The 17,861-nt window shown below is 59.2% G+C and overlaps 1 protein-coding gene across 1 annotated transcript in view; it reads right to left on the bottom strand.

Annotated features, from left to right (window-relative positions):
• Positions 1-10,215: 10,215 nt before the first annotated feature.
• FGFRL1 (fibroblast growth factor receptor-like 1) overlaps positions 10,216-17,861 on the bottom strand; it is a 12,679-nt gene continuing 5,033 nt past the window's right edge. The window contains exons 2-6 of the mRNA XM_006874114.1: positions 12,841-13,113; positions 11,572-11,652; positions 11,188-11,472; positions 10,730-11,083; positions 10,216-10,625 (exon numbers count right to left, since the gene is read on the bottom strand). Coding sequence (XP_006874176.1) covers positions 10,216-10,625; positions 10,730-11,083; positions 11,188-11,472; positions 11,572-11,652; positions 12,841-13,113 — 1,403 coding nt within the window. The remainder of the gene's footprint in view (positions 10,626-10,729; positions 11,084-11,187; positions 11,473-11,571; positions 11,653-12,840; positions 13,114-17,861) is intronic.

Genomic DNA, 17,861 nt, shown 5'->3' on the forward strand with positions numbered 1-17,861 from the left:
GAGATCCTCCCCTTCCCTCAACCCCAAGGGTCTGGGGTAGGAGGTCACAGCGCCTGTTGGAGTCTCGGTCTCCTGGAAACTCACCAAAGACACCCCCTTCTTTAGCGCCAAGGGGGCATGGGGGCTGCTACGGGTTAACTTCCACTAGTCATTCTGAATGCTGCTTCTTTCAGGACCCAGCCAGACGCCCCTCACCCCCAGCCAGCTGTTTGCAGCTGTCACCACCTGCCGGCCCTGGGCCAGACGCCTAGCGGCTGTCCTGTCACAATGAGTGGGGGGTGGGGGCTTGCAGCTGCCTGGGGGCGTGGGAGCCTCAGCCCCCTCTTCCACCCTCCCCATTCAGCTCTTACCTGGCCTACCTGAGTCCTCAGAAGCAGCACTCTGCCCATTGGTCACAGCAGACCCCGGTCTCACTGGGGGGTGGGCTGGAAGGTCTTCAGAGCTGCCCAGGCCCCAGGCTCGGACTCAGGGTCACAGCTGTAGGGGAAGGGGGGCTTTTCCCAATCGAGTCCCAAAGTCCCCTTCCCTTGTAGTTTCTCACCAACCCCCACCCAGGGCAGTGCCCCCCCAACCACCACCCAACCCACCCCCTGCTTTAGGATGCTGAATCCAGAGCAGCTCAAACCATCACATGAGCAGGAACCCAGGGCTTCACGGGTGGCAGGGACTCGGTCCCCACCCCAGCAGACCCTTTGGGGCCACTGCAGAGGCCTGAATCAGACCTGTACATTCTGCATTCAGCTCCAGCAACCTAAGGTCAGCTGAAGCCTCTGCTAGGAGCAGGACGTGTCCACTGAAGTCTCTGGGTATTCTAGGGTGAGTGATTCACAGGTGAATGCTAGGTGCCTGGGGCTGGAAATTGTCAAGGGTGTGTTTTTAGCTGGCTTCCTGTAGAACCTGACCCAAACACACTGACTTGTCACCGTCCGGGAGAACTCTGGAGTCAGGACCTCCAAAAAGAACAAGCTGACCCTGAAAACTCTCACACAAGTCTGGACGGTCAAAGAGGCATTGAGAAGGAGCTCCGGTGTCTCTGGCCATCCTGGGCTGGTGCTGAACTGGGGCTGGAAAGCCCTCTATAACCCTTCCGCCTGCTCACTCCCAGGCTGCCTGAGTGCCCTGCGCAGGAAGGGTGATGAGGACGTTCCTCAACACCCAGGAGAGAAGCCAGGGTCTGAGCCATGCCGAAGCCAGACACTGACAACACCCACACACCTCAGGTCAGCAACATTGGGACTGCAGACAGCTGACCAGGGCAGTCAGGGGCCACTGCAGCCAGGGCCAGTCTCTGAACTCAGTGGGAATACATTCATGGTTGGGTATCTGGACCCTCTGGGAAAATACTGGCCAGCCCCTCAGCTGTCCATTGTGATTCCGGGACAGCTGACCCAGGAGCCCCATGGACGTCTACCACCACCACAGCTGTTTTGCCTGACCCGGCTGTGGGTGGTCTCAGCAGGAGACACTCCATGGAACACAGGTCCAGCCTCAAGGGTCTCTGTGTCCTCAGCCATGGGGATCCATGGGAAGTCCTAAAGAGCATCCTCCTGACCAGGTAGCTCCTGGACAGTCCCACAGCCTCCCTCACACCCTTGGTGGAGACTGAGGGTCTTGGCAGCTCACCCACCTGGCAGAGTCTGGCTGTGAGTGGTGGAGTGTTCCCAGTGATGCCCCAGATTATAGGGGCAGGGCATCCCTCCACACTGGGAATGATCATTTGACATCGTGTTGTTGTTGTTGTTAAGCGCTATCGAGTGGGTTCCAACCCATAGCGACTCTGTATAGGGTTTCCAAGGAGCAGCTAGTGAGGTTGAACCACCGATCTTGCAGTTCAAACAGCTTTGCAGTCTGGCGCATTAACCCACAGTGCCACACCAGGACTCCGACATTCTGTTGTTAGGTACCATCGAGTCGGTACCGACTCATAGCGACCCTATGCACAGCAGAATGAAACACTGCCCGATCCTGGGCCAACCTCACTATAGTTGCCACAGTTGAGCCCATTGATGCTGCCATTTTGCCAATCCATCTCGCTGGGGGTCTTCCTCTTTTGCTGTGACCCTCAACCTTACCAAACATGATAATGTTCTCCAGCGACTGGTCTCTCCTGGCAATATGTCTGAAGTATGAGAGACGAAGTTCAGCTATCCTGGCTTCCAGGGAGCATTCTGGCTGCACTTCTTCCAACACAGATCTATTAGTTCTTTTGGCAGCCCAAGGCACTTTCAATACTCTCCTCATTCTGTTGTTGTTGTTAACCGCCGTTGAGTTGATTCCGACCCATAGCAACCCTGTATAGGGTTTCCAAGGAGCAGCTGGTGAGCTTGAACTGCCGACCTTGCAGTTCAAATGGCTTTGCAGTCTGGCGCATCAACCCACAGTGCCACATCAGACCAGCAAAACAAAACACTTCCAATTCCGAATCAGGGCACCCCCATGTACAGAGTAGAATTGCTCCATGGGGTTGCTTGGCTATTGTCTTCACGGGAGCAGATGCCCAGACTTTTCTTCCGTGGTACTGCTGGTCAGTAGTTGAGCGCAAACCATGTTTGCCTTTAACTGGGGTCCATGAAAATAAAGAGAGCCAGCCACCAAGTCCTGCTTGCTGGGTGTCCTTGATGTAAACCCTTGTCAATCCTTGTACTTTCTGTGGTCATACTGACCACCAGGAGTGGGGAATCAAATCGTGGTCAGGCCTGTCATCAGGAGAAGCAGGACCCTCCCCACCTCACCCCACCATGCTCCATTGTTCCCTACCACAAGGCTACTGCACCCCACCTCACCTCACCACACCCCATTATACTCCAACACTCACTATGATATCCTACCTCACCCCGCCTCACCCCACCACCCCGTGTTGCCCCCACGGTACCTGCACACCTTACAGGGCCATGCTCTGGAGAAAGGTTCTCTCCCAGCAGCGCCACCAGGGAGCAGCTGGGCCACAGTGCCCCTTTCCTTGACCCCTAGACCTTCTCATCCCAGGCCACTTCAGACGGGGACAAGCAAAGCCCTATTCCACAAACGTGAACCTTAGAATTAGGGTCCCCCACCTCCTCCCTCCTCTCCAGAGCCAAGCGGCCAGCACGCCCTGGTCACTGCAGGGTCAGGGTGGCAACAGGGCAGGTCTAGGCTGGGGGTGCTAGCCAAGGGAGGCCGCTGCCAAGAAGTGAGAAGGATTCAGCTGCTGGGGTGGAGAGGGTGGCGCTGAGGATGTTGCAACAAAGGCCCAAGGATGCAGTGGGTATTCCAAGGTCACCTGACCTTCAGGTGAGCATGGAACCTATAGGCCAAAGGAGAGCACCCAGGGCATGGGGAGGGGAAGAGGCCCAGGGAGAAAGGGTCTACCACCGGGTGGGAATGGGTGCCCGGCAGAGACAACATGGACTATCTTCGGGGCTCCAGTGGGCAGGCCTGCAGGTTAGCGCTCAGAGGACGTAACCAAAACTCCGATCAGCACTGCTGCCATGGCCAGGATGAGTGATTGGCCAGGGAGGGGGTGGAGCACTGGGACCTGGACCACACCCAAACCTGCTGTTCATCTCGTGGGGGTGCAGGGAGAACTGGGGTGTGAGGAGGGGCAGGAGGGGCTGAGTCTGTGCCTGCCCATCCATGTCTAGCCAGGGACCCGGCCGTGGGCACCTGGATAAGTTGACACGGGCAGTTTCTCCTAGGGACAGCAGATTGCTCTGGGTGAATGGGGACTTTTTAGAGGTAGGGGTGGGCTGGGCAGTGGCCTGGCTGGATGGGCCCTAGCTCTCAGACCCAGGTTAGTGGCTCAGTTAGGCTCCTCTCAGCAAACCTGACCCCAGAGAGGTCTGCTTCGACGGAGCCCCTGCTTTGGGCCCCAGGGCTGGGTCATCCTCAGAGGTCTGCATGACGGGGAGGGTGTGCAGAGCTGGGAGCCTGTCCACCACTAGGTCCAGCTCCACTTCGGGGTCATTGAGGGAACCTGAGAGACAGGGAGAGAGTGTTCATCTCCAGCCATAAGCAGATGACTCAAGGTGGTCCTTGGTCCACCGTCCTCTGAGCCCCAGCCTTGGGGAGCAACAAGCCTCCTCAAGCAAAGATCCCTCTTCTCAAAGTAAGCTTCTTGAAACCCTACAAACAAACGCACCATCCCTGGGCCCTAAGCTACCAGGGGGCACAACTCCCAAGTGGGGAGCACCCAAGCCCAGCCCCTCCCAAAACTCCTCCCATTCTGCCTCCCAGGCCCCGCCCACGCCCATGAGCACCTGGCTAGGCCTGGGCACCATGTGGCCGGTCATGCGGTGAGGTCATCACAGGGCACCGAGCCCTGCCAGGCCCCGCCCAAGGCCCTGCCCTGTGGCCAGCTAGGTCTCTCCGGCCACACCAGGCCCCCGAGACATGGCAAGGTGGAGGGGTGCTTGGAGGTTGTCACACCGGATGCTGGTGCTGGACATGGAGCAGGGGCTGCTTCCCTAGAGGCTTGTCCCTGGGGTGTCTCTGACTGTCCACAGCATGTCCACCTGCACCATGGGTGGCCCAGTGTGCAGCCAGGCCATAGGCAAGGTCACCAGAGGTATACCCGGTCCAACTCCTTGTACAGCACGTGCCCTCCGCCCCAGTACCACATACCAGCCAGGGAGATTGTCAGCCAGCCTCGGGCCACCATGCCCAGCGCCTGAGCTGGCCTTTTCCTTTACCCTACATCCGAGTCTCTGTGCTATGTGGTGTTCTGTGTCCCCTCCTATTGCCCATGTCTCCTGCCCCCTGTGTCCTGTCCTCATTCCATTGTGCTATGTCCCTCCTGTGTTCTGTGTCCTGTCCAGTGTCCACATCTCCTGTGCCCAGTCTTCATACCATTCTCCTGTGTTCTGTACCCATGTCCTCATTCCAATGCCCTGTGTCCCCTCCTGTGACTCCCTCCAGTGTTCTGTCCCCTGTGTCCCATCCCCTGTCCTTTGCCCCATGTCCCTATATTGCGCCCATGTTCCTATGCTTCATCCTCACTCCAATGGCCCCTGCTCTGAGTCTCACAGGCCCCCAATCCCCTGCCTGTGTTCCACCTCCTGCATTCCCTTCCCAGGTCCCCTGGGCCCTGGCACCCATCCCCCTCCTAAGCCTCAGGGCAAAGACTTTGATCTCCTGCCAGGCCCCTGCTGACCTGCAGGCCTGCAGAGGGAGGTGGGGCTTCCCACGTCCTGCCCTGGGCATCATTCAGCCCCCCCCCAACCCCCGCCCCAGGGACAGCTGCGGGCATCTCCTCGGATGCCCCTTTGAAGGCAGGGGGCTGGGTACAGGCAGGGCGGTCACACCCAAGGGTGTCAGAGCCTGGGCTACTCTTTCAAGTTCTCCGGACTTCACAGGAACCGGCTTATCTGGGGCCAGGATTCGGATCAGAGCTCCATCTCAAGGGAGGCTCGCTGCCTGGCTCTACCCTGGCACCACCCCCCGCCCCCACCAAGCTTCCTCCCCTCATCTGCCATCAGCCTGGGGTCACCCTAAGGACACAGCCGCCTCCCCTCTGCCCCCAGACTGAGACCCCCCCAGGGCAGGGCCCACCCCACCTCCATGAACCTGGCATACAGCAGGAAACAAGCATTTGTTTCTGTCCCCTGGTCCCGGGAGTTGAAGGCTGTCCACTGACCTTCCCAGCTGCAACCAAGGGCAGTCTGGGGCCTGGCCCTTGATTCACATGGGGGGTAACCACAGAGAGGGCAGGGTCCACCCACAGGACCCACGTCCTTGCTGCTCCTCCGGGAGACCCCTGTCCCCATGCCAGGCACCCACCCCTGATGTGTTTGCACCCATGTGGTACTGGCAGCTTCATTTCTTCCAGGGGTCCGGGACCTCCCAGTGTGAACAGGCTGGACAAGAACCCACCAGGGGTCTGGGTGGGGTGTGACAGGTGCTCAAGTGTTGGGTGTGAGTTGGTAGGTGAGTCCTCTTCCTTATGTGAAAATAGGGCCCCTGTATGATCCACAAGCCCCCACCAGGGCCCCTCCTGCCCTAGGCTGCTCCCCGCTTCCCTGTTCTTTCCTGGCCCCTCCCTGCCAATGTCCATCTTCCATCAGTGAGGAGTTTAACAAGCGTCCATTTAAGACTAAGTTTGTGCTGGTGCCAGGAAGGGCTGGGGTGTGAGGAAACCCCATTTATAAGAAGCTCCCCCTGAACTCCCAGTCCTTAGACCTCTGCTGTCCCCCACTCCCAACGCATTCCCCATACCTGGGAAACCAGCTTTCTGCCCACTCTCACTGACCCCATGTCCAAGGACTCCTGAGGTACCCCTCAAGTCCTCAGCCTCCCCCTCCTCCCTCAAATCCTCTTTTCCCTCCATCTTGAGGCTCTATCCTTCCCATGTCCCCCACCTTGTGTGCCCCTCTACCTATGGAGAAATGTTAGGGCAGGAAGCAAGATTCCATCATGAACAAGGAAACGTGGGACACACCTGGGCGTGGACGTCTGCAAGGGCAGGCAGCAGGCAGGCGTGAGGGGGGTTGGGCATGAAGGCCAAGGGGTCAGAGAGTAGAATGGCAGCCATGGCCAAGGAGGGGCAGGAGGATGAGGTCCTGGAAGTGCTCGCCAAAACGCCACCAAAACCACTTTTATCAACTCAATTCTGACTCATACAGCATACTGGAAAGAGGAAAACTGCCCCATAGAATTTCTGAAGCTGTAAATCCTGGTGTGGTGCGATAGGATAAACACTGGACTACAAAGTCAATTTGAACTGTAAGGTTCAAATACGCCAGCCACTCCTTGCAAACCCTATTCAGGGTTGCTATGGGTCAGAACCGACTTGATGTCACTTAACAACAAATCTTTTCAGGAGCCGGCTGCCTCATCTTGCTCCCAAGAAGTGGCTGGTGGGTTCAAATCACCAGTCTTTCAGTTAACTGCCCAACACTGAACCCACTGAGCAACCAGTGTTCCTGGTGTCCACAGGAACAGTGGCAGGGGTCAGGCAGGAGCAGTCCAGGGATATAGGGGACGACAATAAGGAGAAGGGTAGGCAGTGAAGAGGTGAGTGAAGGAGTTATGGTGGAGGACCTCTGAGCTCCAGGGGCTGTGGTCAAGGGGTCCGTGAGGGGCCCTGGGAAGTCTGGACTCAAAAGTGACCGGGAGCTCCATGAGGGTGGGACCCTCTTTCTTGTCCTCTAGGGGTCACTCTGCCCAGCACATGTCCACAGAATGATGGGAAGCCTGCACATGCCCACTCGTCTCTCCTCCTAACCTTCAGGGTTGGGGGCAGCCTTGGGCCCCCTCTGTTCTGAGACACAACCCAGCCCCTGAGGCCCTGACTCTGCCAGCAGAACTACTCTGCCCACAGCCCGATGCTCACCCTACTCCCCAACCTGGCACCATAGGACCTGGAGCCTGGCAGAGGAGACTGGGCAAGGGGTGTGTCTAACCCCTCACAGAAGGCTGGGTCAGTGGGCAGGAGAGAGGGCCCAATGCAGGTCAGCAGGTCATTAGCCTTCACACCCACCAACTGCAGAGTGCCACCGGATGTCTTCCCAATACCTGTGGTCTTCCCGCCACCCAAGGTCTACCAGACACCAGAGGACACCACACTGCCCAAGGTCTCCCTTCTGCCCATGACCTCCTCACTGCCAGAGGCCTCCCAGCTGCCCACGGTCTCCCCGCTGCCTGAGTTCTCCCCGCCTCCCGAGGTCTTCCCACCACTCAAGGTCTCCCCGCAGCCTGGGGTCACCCTGTTGTCCACTGTCCATGATGACCACCTCTGATCTCCCCTGTCACCCACTCATCTTCCACCCCAGACAGAAGTTCATCTGGGTGTCTGTTCTGCAACCACCAGTCCTGTCTGGGCAACATCTGGTCGGTCTTTTACCAGCTGTAGGTGTTTGGAGACTCCCTTCTCCCACACTACAGTAGCTGGTCTCCCTGTCTCATGAACCCACTTCCATGGACAGCCCTAGGCAGGAGTGTTGACATTATCCACTGGCCTCGCCCTAAAGGACCACCCCAGTATGACTCTTCCAGGCCAGCTCCTGGCCCACCTCTAGGCCCCTACAGATGAAGGGAAGCAGTCAGATCCTGGGCGTCGCCCCCAGGAGACCTCTGGAGGTACAGGGACCGTGTCTTGAGCTGGGTGAGGGTCCCAATGGAGGGATTTAGGCCCAGTCCTGGGGGATTAGAAGAGACCCCATTCTGGTCAAGGTGGTGTCCCTATCTGCCAGGGAGAGTTAGAAACGATCTGGGCAGGTCACCCTAAAAGCACTCCTACGGAAACGCCACTGACGTCCTCTTCAGGCCCAAACACCATAATTCCAACACACAGTGACCCCGCAGGACAGGGAAGAACTACCCCCTAGGGTTTCCAATACTATCTTCACAGAGCCGATTGCCACATCATTCTTCCTCAGGTGTTTCACGATGACTCATTTCAAAGCCTCTGGAAGACTCTGCTACCCGAGAGGTGCCTGGACTTGGAGCCAGCAGCCTACCAGCCAGACCCTCTGAGATACTGGGGTTTCAGAAGAAGCCCCCAACACTGAGGCTGTTTAAAAGCCCACTGCCCTAATCACCCAGCGGCTTTTTCCTAGGAGGCCCTAGCATCGTAGTCTTGGGGTGAGCAGGCGGTCCCCCACCATGTGGGAAGCGTGGAGTCTGATCCTGTTTCTCCCTCTGTAGACTGGATCCTCGATGCACCGGTCACAGGGGTCATTGGGAGGGCCGCACTCACTCAGATGAGACTGGACAACAGGCGGGGGACAGGGCACTACTGAACCTCAGCCCCAGCCGGGGACCTCTACACTTTGCACCCTTTGTGCCTTGACTGATGGCTCAGAGGCAGGCTGACACCTGCAAACAGCCCCTGTGGGCCAAGGGGCACAGGGAGGTAATGTCTGGATGCTGGGTCCAGAGGAGGCAGGAGAGTAACAGGGGAACCAGAGGCAATACCGGGCCAGGCCAGGCGTACAGGGTGGGCACCCTTACCGACACCCCGTGCTATGGCTGCTCCCTGTAGATACCTGAGGCTCCAAAATCCTGAACCCTCCCATTTGAAGACCCGCCCTAGGGAGCCCACATCTGTCCCTTGGGACCCTCAGGCCGAGCAAGGGGAACTCCTAGGACCCTCCTCACAACTCCTGGTTCTGGAGTCCAAGACTGATACACAGGTCCACGTAGGCACACACATGGGCAGACATGTGGTATACAGATAGGCATGTGTATACCGGACGAGGCCCACACACAAGCACAAGTACATTCAAGTGGCAGACGTGTGTACTAGATGTGGACACATACATGCACACACGTGCTCCACGGGCAGGCACATGTACCCTGGAGAGCATGCTCATGTGTAGGCATGTGTAAATGCAGGTGACAGGCATGGCAGACACCAGTGCCAGGTGTGGACATATGAATGTAGAGACACATATACACGCGTGCACATAGGCATATGTGGGGACGAACGCACCCCAGGCAGAAACACCAGCTTCCAGAAAAAGGATGCACTCTTCTTTGTTTAACAAAATAAATTAAATAAACGCAACTGCAGCTTAAACTCTAGATAAAATTACAGAGGTTTGGGTCTGCCTGGGCAGTGGGAAGGTGGGTGGCCCGGCCCTGGTGAGGTGCAAACACACCCAGGTCCCTGCTGCCCACCCTCACTGTGCCATTCCCTCCTTTCATTATTATTAATATTATCTTCATTTCTTAAATATAAATATCAAAGGGGGAGGGGGTATCACCCCCAAGCCGGGCTCCAGGCTCTTAGGGCAGGGCCGGGGGCTCCAACTGCCCCTGCCCCGGCCCAGGGTCCTGCTGACTCCTGGTTACGCAGGATGGGGGCAACTACAATAGCCAACGGCCTGCTGAGGCTGGGCAGGGGCGCAGGTGAGCCTGGAGGGGTTTGGTTTGTAAAGTCAGGGTGCTTCTCAGATCCCCAGGCAGGCTGGGGGTGACCATAGCCTCCTAGGGACCCGGGGTGGGAGATTCCTTCATCTGCTCTGCAAAGTTCCAAAAGCTAACCTTCCACGAAGATGCCTGCCGTCTGTGTGTGCCTGTGTTCAGATGTATGCATCCCAATGAGCGGCCAGGTGTGCACATGCCTCAGTGGATGCCCAGGACTCTGTCTGCATCTCCTTGCCTGTGGATCCATCTTACTCTGTCTCTGACCCTCTACACCTGTCGATCTGTCTGCCCGTGGCCCCTGCATGCTCACACCATGGCACGCAGAGGACTGGGAGGGGCTGGCGTCCCTGTGGCAGCTGCGGCCTGCTGCCCCTAGCACTGATAATGTGTGTGCTGGTGGACTTTGCCCTCCATGTGCGAGTGTGTGTGTGTGTGCGTGTGTGTGTGTGTGTGCACGTCCGTGTACAGTTTGGGGTAGAGCTTGGGGCCAGCTGAGCCAGGGCCCAGCAGGTGCTGGGGGGGCCCATGCTCTTCGCACAGGGCCACCGCAGCCGCAGGCAGGTCCTTGTCCCCTCCTCGGTCACGGGCTGTCCCGGGTGGGCGATGGGCAGACACAGGCGGGGCGGGCACAGGCGTGCACGGTTTCTTCTTGGTTTGACAGAGCCACAGCAACACGGTGCCCAGGATGAAGACAGCCCCAGCTGGGATGCCGATGACAACAGGCCAGGGCAGGCTGGAGGTCGAGGACGAGGGGGCCACGGGTGGCCCTGGAGGCTTTGGGTCTGCAGAGGGGACAGAGGAAGGGGTTGGGAGGACGGGTCATCACAGGAGGCCCAGGGGTGCATCCACAGGAGTATGTGCAAGGGTCCCGGGGGGCGGGACCCACCTGGCAACACAGTAAGGAAGGCACTGCGGAAGCTGTAACCCATGGTGTTGGCGCCCAGGCATATGTACATGCCCGCGTCGTCCTGGCGGGCGCGAGCGATGAGCAGCTTGTTGAGGTAGGAGCCATCGGGCCGTGACCAAACCTCACCCGTGGGCAGCACCACGAACTTCTGGCCGCCCACGTCGATGGTGGAGTTGTAGCGGTCCTCAGCGCCATACTCCACGCGCTTCAACCACTGGATCACCGGCTTCACGTCGCTGCGCACCTTGCACTGGAAGGAGGTCGTTCCCCCGAAATCCACTGTCGTGTTCACGGGGTGCGTGCCAGTCAGCACGGGCTTGGAGCGCGTCCGCTCTGCGGAGGGGCAGCAGCATGTGGGCGGCATGTGGGAGCCCCTTCCCAGGCCCTATCGGTCACCTGCCTTCCCTCCCGCCAGCTGGCCAGCCTGCAACACTCACGGATCACATCCACCTTGTAGGTGGCGTTGATGGCGCCTGCCCGGTTCGACACGCGGCACGTGTATTTGCCGCTGTCCTCCGGCCGCAGGTTTTTGAGGCTCAGCGTCCATTTCTTCTTCTTGCTGTCTCCGGCCTCTGCACGGGTCAAGGCCTGGTCATCCTTCGTCCACGTGATGTCAGGCCTCGGGTGTCCACTGGCCACACACTTGAGCCGCACAGAGCTGCCCACGGGTCTGGCGATCACCCGGCGCCGCATCTTGGAGGGCTGAGTGAAGCGTGGCCGCGCTGCAGGGGTTCAATCACTGAGGTCAGTGGTGGCCCACCAGAGGGGTGCCCCAGGAATCACTCCCTCCAGCTATCCCAGGAGAGGCTAGTGCAGCTCACCCCACTGCTTGCTGGCTGGATCCTCTTGGCCACCCGCAGAGCCGTCGATTGCTGGGCCCACCTTCCTTGCACTGGTATCATCTGCCGAGAAGAAAGGATCCCGTGGGGGTTGGTGAATGCCTGAATGGGGGAGCCCCTTGCAGACCCCGGCCTTGCCCCGCCCCGGGCTCGTTCCCAGCTGGGAAAGGCTTTGAAGGGCAGCCGCAAGGCCTGCCCACAGCACAGAATCCTGGAGACAGCTGAGCAAAAGCCACCCAGCCCTCTCCCGGGGTGCAAGTGACCCCGACCGACTCGGGGAGGGGCCAGGGGTGGGCCGTCCCCTCCCACCCCGGCTCCAGGGGGTCTGCAGGGCCTGGGATATGAGGGGGGCCAGACCGCCAGCAGCTGCGGTAACTCTAGCCCACATCAAGGGGCCTGAGGCCGCGGTGAATTAACATGGTTCGAATACCACCCGGTCAATCTTCCCCTTTGAAAGACACGTGGGGGTCGGCCCATGGCCACGGTCTTCCCATTCCACAAACCAGAAAAGGCCTGCAGACGGTGGTGTTGAAAACGAGGCCCAGGCTGCCGCAGGTCCCACCCCTGGCTCTATGGGGGGCGCTCTGTGACATGGGTCCAGAACGACCACTTCTAGGCCTCCGTGGGGCTTGGGTGGGCCTCCTCTGGGGGCCCCCCCACACAGGAGCCCAGCCTAGGGGAGGGCAGGGCTCTGTGCCCTGGTATCAATGCGCCACAGACATATCTTAGGGTGACACCTGTCCTGTCCAGCTCCCGGGCTCGGGGGGCGGGAGAAAACAGAAAGGCTGTTGGCTGCTCAGCGGCCCCTCTGAACTCCGAAACTTGAGCCTCAAAGTCCCAGCCGCTGGCGAGGCACACCCTGCCAAAACCACCAGGCCCTGCCCTGCCCAACCGCCCGTGGCTCAAAGCAGGACCACCACCCTGGGAGTCCCACCACAGCTTGATACTGCTGCTCCCAGGTTGCCCTGGGGGCCCAGGTCAACACACACCAGTGGGAAGGTGGTGCTCAGGCGGAACAGGACAGCAAGGGGGGAAGGAGGGAGCAGGTCCCCAGGGACTGAACAGGTGAGGTGACCCAGGAAGGGCTGCCAGCTCAGTGGGCAGGTGTGCTCATTTAGGGCGTGGCCAAGGCCCAGCCCTGCTCCAGGTGAGAGGATTCCAAGTCATCAGCTGCCCAGGACATGGTCCAAGCCCTAGCTCGGCTCTACCCGCACCCAGGACCCCTGACCCAGCAGGGATGGACGCACTGACCCATGACAATGAGCGTGTAGTTGACACTGAGGCTGCCGAAGCCGTTGGTGGCCTTACACACATAGGTGCCGGCATCTTCTCTCTCCACTTCTTTGACCTTCAGCCCCTGGGGCAGGACGCGGAAACGGCTCCAGCCGCTGTGGATTGTGCGGCCATCCTTGGTCCACATGGTCAGTGGTGGTGGGTCTCCTTCCACGGGGCACTGCAGCCGAACCGTGCGGCCCAGCCTGGCCACCTGCCGTGGGACCACCTTGTCTGCCATCCTTGGGGGGCCTATGGTGCGGAGGGAGGCAGACAGCTTAGTCAGGGGAGGACCAGAGAAGGGGGAGCCCAGGATGTGTCAGTGGACACACGGCTTAGGGCAGGCAGTGAGCCCAGAGGAATGATTCACACAGTAGAGGGTCAAGGCATGGACACTTCTTCCCAGACCACTATAGCTGACATCACCCACACATCAGGCACTGAGCCCACATTCACTGAGACTCACTTCCTGCCAGGAAGCAGTCATATTCATAGAGCCCCACCGTGTACCAGGAGTCCTGGTGTGCCACTGTGGGCTAATGCACCAGAATGCATAGCTGTTTGATCTGCAAGGTCGGCAGTTCAAGCTCACCAGCTGCTCCTTAGAAACCCTATACAGGGTCGCTACGAGTTGGAACCGACTCAACGGCACTTAACAACAACTGTGTACCAGGTCCACACTCACAGAGCACCCACTGCGCGCCACACTCCCACTCACAGAGCACCCACTATGCACCAGGGTCTACATCTATGGGGCACCCACTGCACCCAGGTGCACATTGAGAGCATGTTCTGTACACCAGACCCACCTTCACTGAGTAACCCCTGCCTGCAAGGCCACGTTCACTTCACCCAGCGTCCACTGTGTGCTGGACCCCACTCGAGTACAGGCAGTCCTTCTCGGACCAGGGACTATTTACTACACTAGTAGGGTCTCTGTCCTGGCTCACCCCACCACTTGGAAGGAGGCCTTTTGGAAAAAAAGGAACAAGCCTGAGCCCCAAAGGGCTACATCCACGACTTAACACACCCTTTACAATCCTGTGTCAAGAAAAACGTCCTAAGGAGCATCGTACCCTGAGGTCAGAGGGTCAACAGGATGGTCAAGGCAGTCGATATGATGACCCTAAGAGACTGCCTGCCTGCTTGGGCACTCCGCAGCCAGGGGCCCAGTCTGGGACCCCCGAGGACGAAGCTCAACTGACCAACTGTGGACACATAACCAGTATGGTCCGGCAGGAATGTTCAAGGTGATCAGTACCAAGGGGCATAGGGGGGCAGATCCTGGGCCAATCCCTGACCCCCAGCCTCTGCGTGCCCCCTGGATGGGAATACACCCCCCACCATCCGCTACAGAATGGAAGATCAATGAGTCCCCTGAGACCAGGGAGGTGGCCTCAGGCACCCCGGCCGTAGCCCATCCTCTGGGCTCAGTTAGACTTTGCTCCTGGGGTGGGGGGCTCTCAGAGTGTGGGGATCCCTAGGATAGCCAACTGTGCAGCGGTGCTAGGTGACAGCGACCAGGCTGAGAAGCTATCGCGACCAGGCCTGACAGGAGGCAGCATGTGTTTTCAATAATCAGCTGGTATTTCTTCAACATGCAATTACCAGCTGGTTACATTACCCGCCTTGGCAGTCCTCAGCCACTGTGCTTCTGTGGGCTTGTTCAGAACCTGAAGCAGCAGCTTTTCCTTCACTATTTCCTGGATGGGGTCAGGCGGTAGGGAGACAGGGACCCTTCAGGGACACCCCTCCCAGGTGCCCCACCTCAATTCCATCCTAAGGGCAGTGAGGTGGGGAAGGAAGTCAGCCCCACTCGGATGGAGTAGCTGGAGGAGGTGAGGTCTCAGGGGCAGGGATTCCTTTGGGGATCTGAATAGGGTCTGGAGTCTCCAGGTTTCTGGGCTGTGATTTCAGCAGGTGTCAGCCCATCCCCCTGCTGGGGGTGGGGTGGGGGGGCTGGCTGGGTCTCCCAGAAACCACAGAAGGACGAGACCGGGGTTCTCACACATGCCTGCCCACATGCCCTCCTGAAACAAAGTCTGCTCCCCACCATCTACTGGGGACCCCTCTTCTCTGCACCCACATCTGTCTCCCCACTCGGCCTTGTGGCTGGCCCCTGGTCAGTCCAGGTTAAGAGATCATCTCTGTCTACCCCTGCCAGCTCCTCAGCAGTCTCGCCATCTGTGAAGGGACCTGAGAGGGGGTGTGGGAGCAGAGGTGTCTACACAGGTGTGAGGACACAGGGGGGAGGGACAGCACCCCCCAACCCCCGAGCTCTCAGTGCAGCCAGGGGCCTCTCGGGACAGCCCATGTCCAGCCCTCCCAAGGCCCGGCCCCATTCCCAGGCAATCCCAGTCCACCACCTGTTGCTGCCTGAAATTCCACCATCACGAAGGCCAGTCCTGCAGGACACCCAGGATCAGTGAAGGCCCCACCCCAGGGAGAGGAGGGGAGGCCCCGACCATCCCTCGTCCATGCAGGCCTCACGAGGAGACACCTGGCATAGCCTGGTTCACACACACACCTGTCCTGCCGGTCTAAGGGGCTCACTCATTCCCAACCCCACCCAGGAGATGTACAACTGGGAGGTCTCCGAGGGCCGAGTGGGCTGGCCCAACACCCCCAACTAAGCAGCCCGGCTGTCAGAGGGGGAGGAAGGGGACATGAGGAAGTGGGGGACAGGAGAGCAGGAACAGATAGAGAGGTGGGGGCACCAGCCGAGTCCAAGAAGAGAGAGACAGAGCCAAGTGGTCTCCAAAGGTCCCCAGGGCCGCACACAGCCTGAGGACCAGCCTGTGGCGGCAGCCAGGGGCCCCAGCTGGAGCCAGCCTTATCCTAAAGCAAACAGCCTCCCCTCCCCCACAGTCAGCACCCCCACCTGGGCCCGGGCTGTGGCCAGGGCTGCTGCAGCTCCACTGGACGCCAGTGCACAGCCAGGACCCCACTCCCGGCGGGAGGCCCAGCCCCCCTAGACTTCCCGGGAATTTTGGCCGCCACTTTGGCCGCCATGGTTCTATATTTAGCTGGGGAAACACAAGCCCCATTGTTCCACCTGGAAGGGGCCTTCAGCCCACTGAGCCAGGGAGAAACTGAGGCAGGTGTCTGCAGGACAGGGGAGGGAAGAGCAGGGCCCTCACTCCAGCCTGGGGGGGATGCGGACAGCCCAAGTGGGAAGCAGCTTCCGGGCAGGGTCTGCAAGGCCAAAGGCAGTTTCTGGGGTCCGCCTCCACAGCCCCTTCCTCCAGAAAATCCCCAATGCTGCACAAGCCCAAGTCCACACCACACAAGGGGAAACTGAGGCTGGGGCAGATCTAATTCCGACATCTTAGGGTGGCTGCTGCCCCCTCCCCTCTCCTCCCGCCTCCTCATTGGCCCAGCTGTAAAAACATAGCCAGGAATGGGGGTCGGGGAGGAGGACTGACAGCAGTGAAAAGTGAGGAACAGGGGGCAACAGCTCCAGCTCGGGCGGACCCCGAGGGGCATCCAATGCACTGACCCAACACAAACACCAGCGCTGGGCACACAGGGCCACAAGAAGCGCCCAGACCCTCCCATAGCCAGCAGAGCTGGGACTACAAGCAGGTGAGATCTGTCAGCCCAAGGAGCCCAAGGAAGGGGCCATGGGGCAAGAGACCTGGGATGGGGAAGGTGACAAGCAAGTAGCTGGGGGGCATGGCTACAGCCCCCACCTTGAGGACCCTCTCTCAGCCGCCATCGGATGCTGTGGATACGTTGTACATGTGGACCTTTGCGCTGCCGGTCCCGTCTCTGCGTCCTGCAGCATCCAAACTGTGCCCCAGGCTTCTCTCCACCTGCCCTTGGCCCCCTCCCCAACTGGGAGCAGCTCCAGGGCAGTACTGGATGAAAGGCAAAGGTGATGGGTCAGCCCAAAGCAGGCACTGCGTCTGGCCTCCCCTCCGACCCTCCAGGCCGACTTGGGAGGAGCATGAGGGGGGTGAGGGGTGGCTGAGGCAGGGACAAGAGCTAAGAGCTTCCACAGACCATGGTCCTCTTGTCAGACTGCGTAGTATCCCAAATGCCAGGACATGCGCACGCTCACACACACACACACACACACACACACACACACACACACACACACGGCAGGTCCTGAGACACAGGTCAGAAAGACCTAGGGCAGGTTTTCAATGTCATTCAGGTGACAAGCCCCTCCCAGTCCCTCCACAAGCAGTCCCAGCCTGGACAGAGCCAGAGCTCCATACTGATGGGGATGGATGTCAGGGAAGACTTTGGGTCTTGAATGCACACCCCCATGTGGTCGGGGGTGGCCACAGAGCCAGGGTCAAGGGCCCATTAGAGAAGAAGGACCAGCCCCCCATATCTGTGTAATGGAAGAGTCAAGTCAGACGCTGCTCCTCAGCAGCCCACCCTCCTCCGAGCCTCATGCACCTACTATCAGGGCCCCCTGAAGCCTGAGAAGGGAAAGGGTGCTGGGAAGCAGCTTTGGCCTAACTAGGCTCCCATGTTGACAGAGGCTGAAGGTCACAGGAGCCACCTGGTCAACTCATCTGAGTCAGTTCACCTCCAGGGGACCCCACACAGCCGAAGAATTTCCTAAAAAGATTAAATGGCCTAGGATGGGGGCTCAAAATGACAGTGTGGTGCATGTTGGCAGAAGGGCAAGAGGGAGGAGGGTTCCCAGGGCATCCAGCACCATGCAGGCAGGTGGGCCATGCTCTGCTATGGGGCAGGAGAATCAACTGAAGGGGTAGACAGCCTGCTATGGCACTATGGGATAAGCACTAGATCTCAAGGTGGGGCTGAACCATCAGGTTGGTGGTTCAAACTCACCTGTCGACCCTTAGAAACCCAGAGGGTCACTACGAGTCGGAACCAACTCATTGACACTTAACAAGACAACACCGTGAATGAGGGAGGCCCAGGTGTTGACCTCAAAGGTAGGCAGTCTTCCAGGTGCTGAGTCTCCCACTAACAGCATCCCTGGTCCCCATGGTAACACCCTGAGTCTCCCACTA

The sequence above is a fragment of the Chrysochloris asiatica genome, unplaced genomic scaffold (assembly GCF_000296735.1).
Source record: "Chrysochloris asiatica unplaced genomic scaffold, ChrAsi1.0 scaffold00262, whole genome shotgun sequence".
In the NCBI taxonomy this organism is placed as follows: domain Eukaryota; kingdom Metazoa; phylum Chordata; class Mammalia; order Afrosoricida; family Chrysochloridae; genus Chrysochloris; species Chrysochloris asiatica.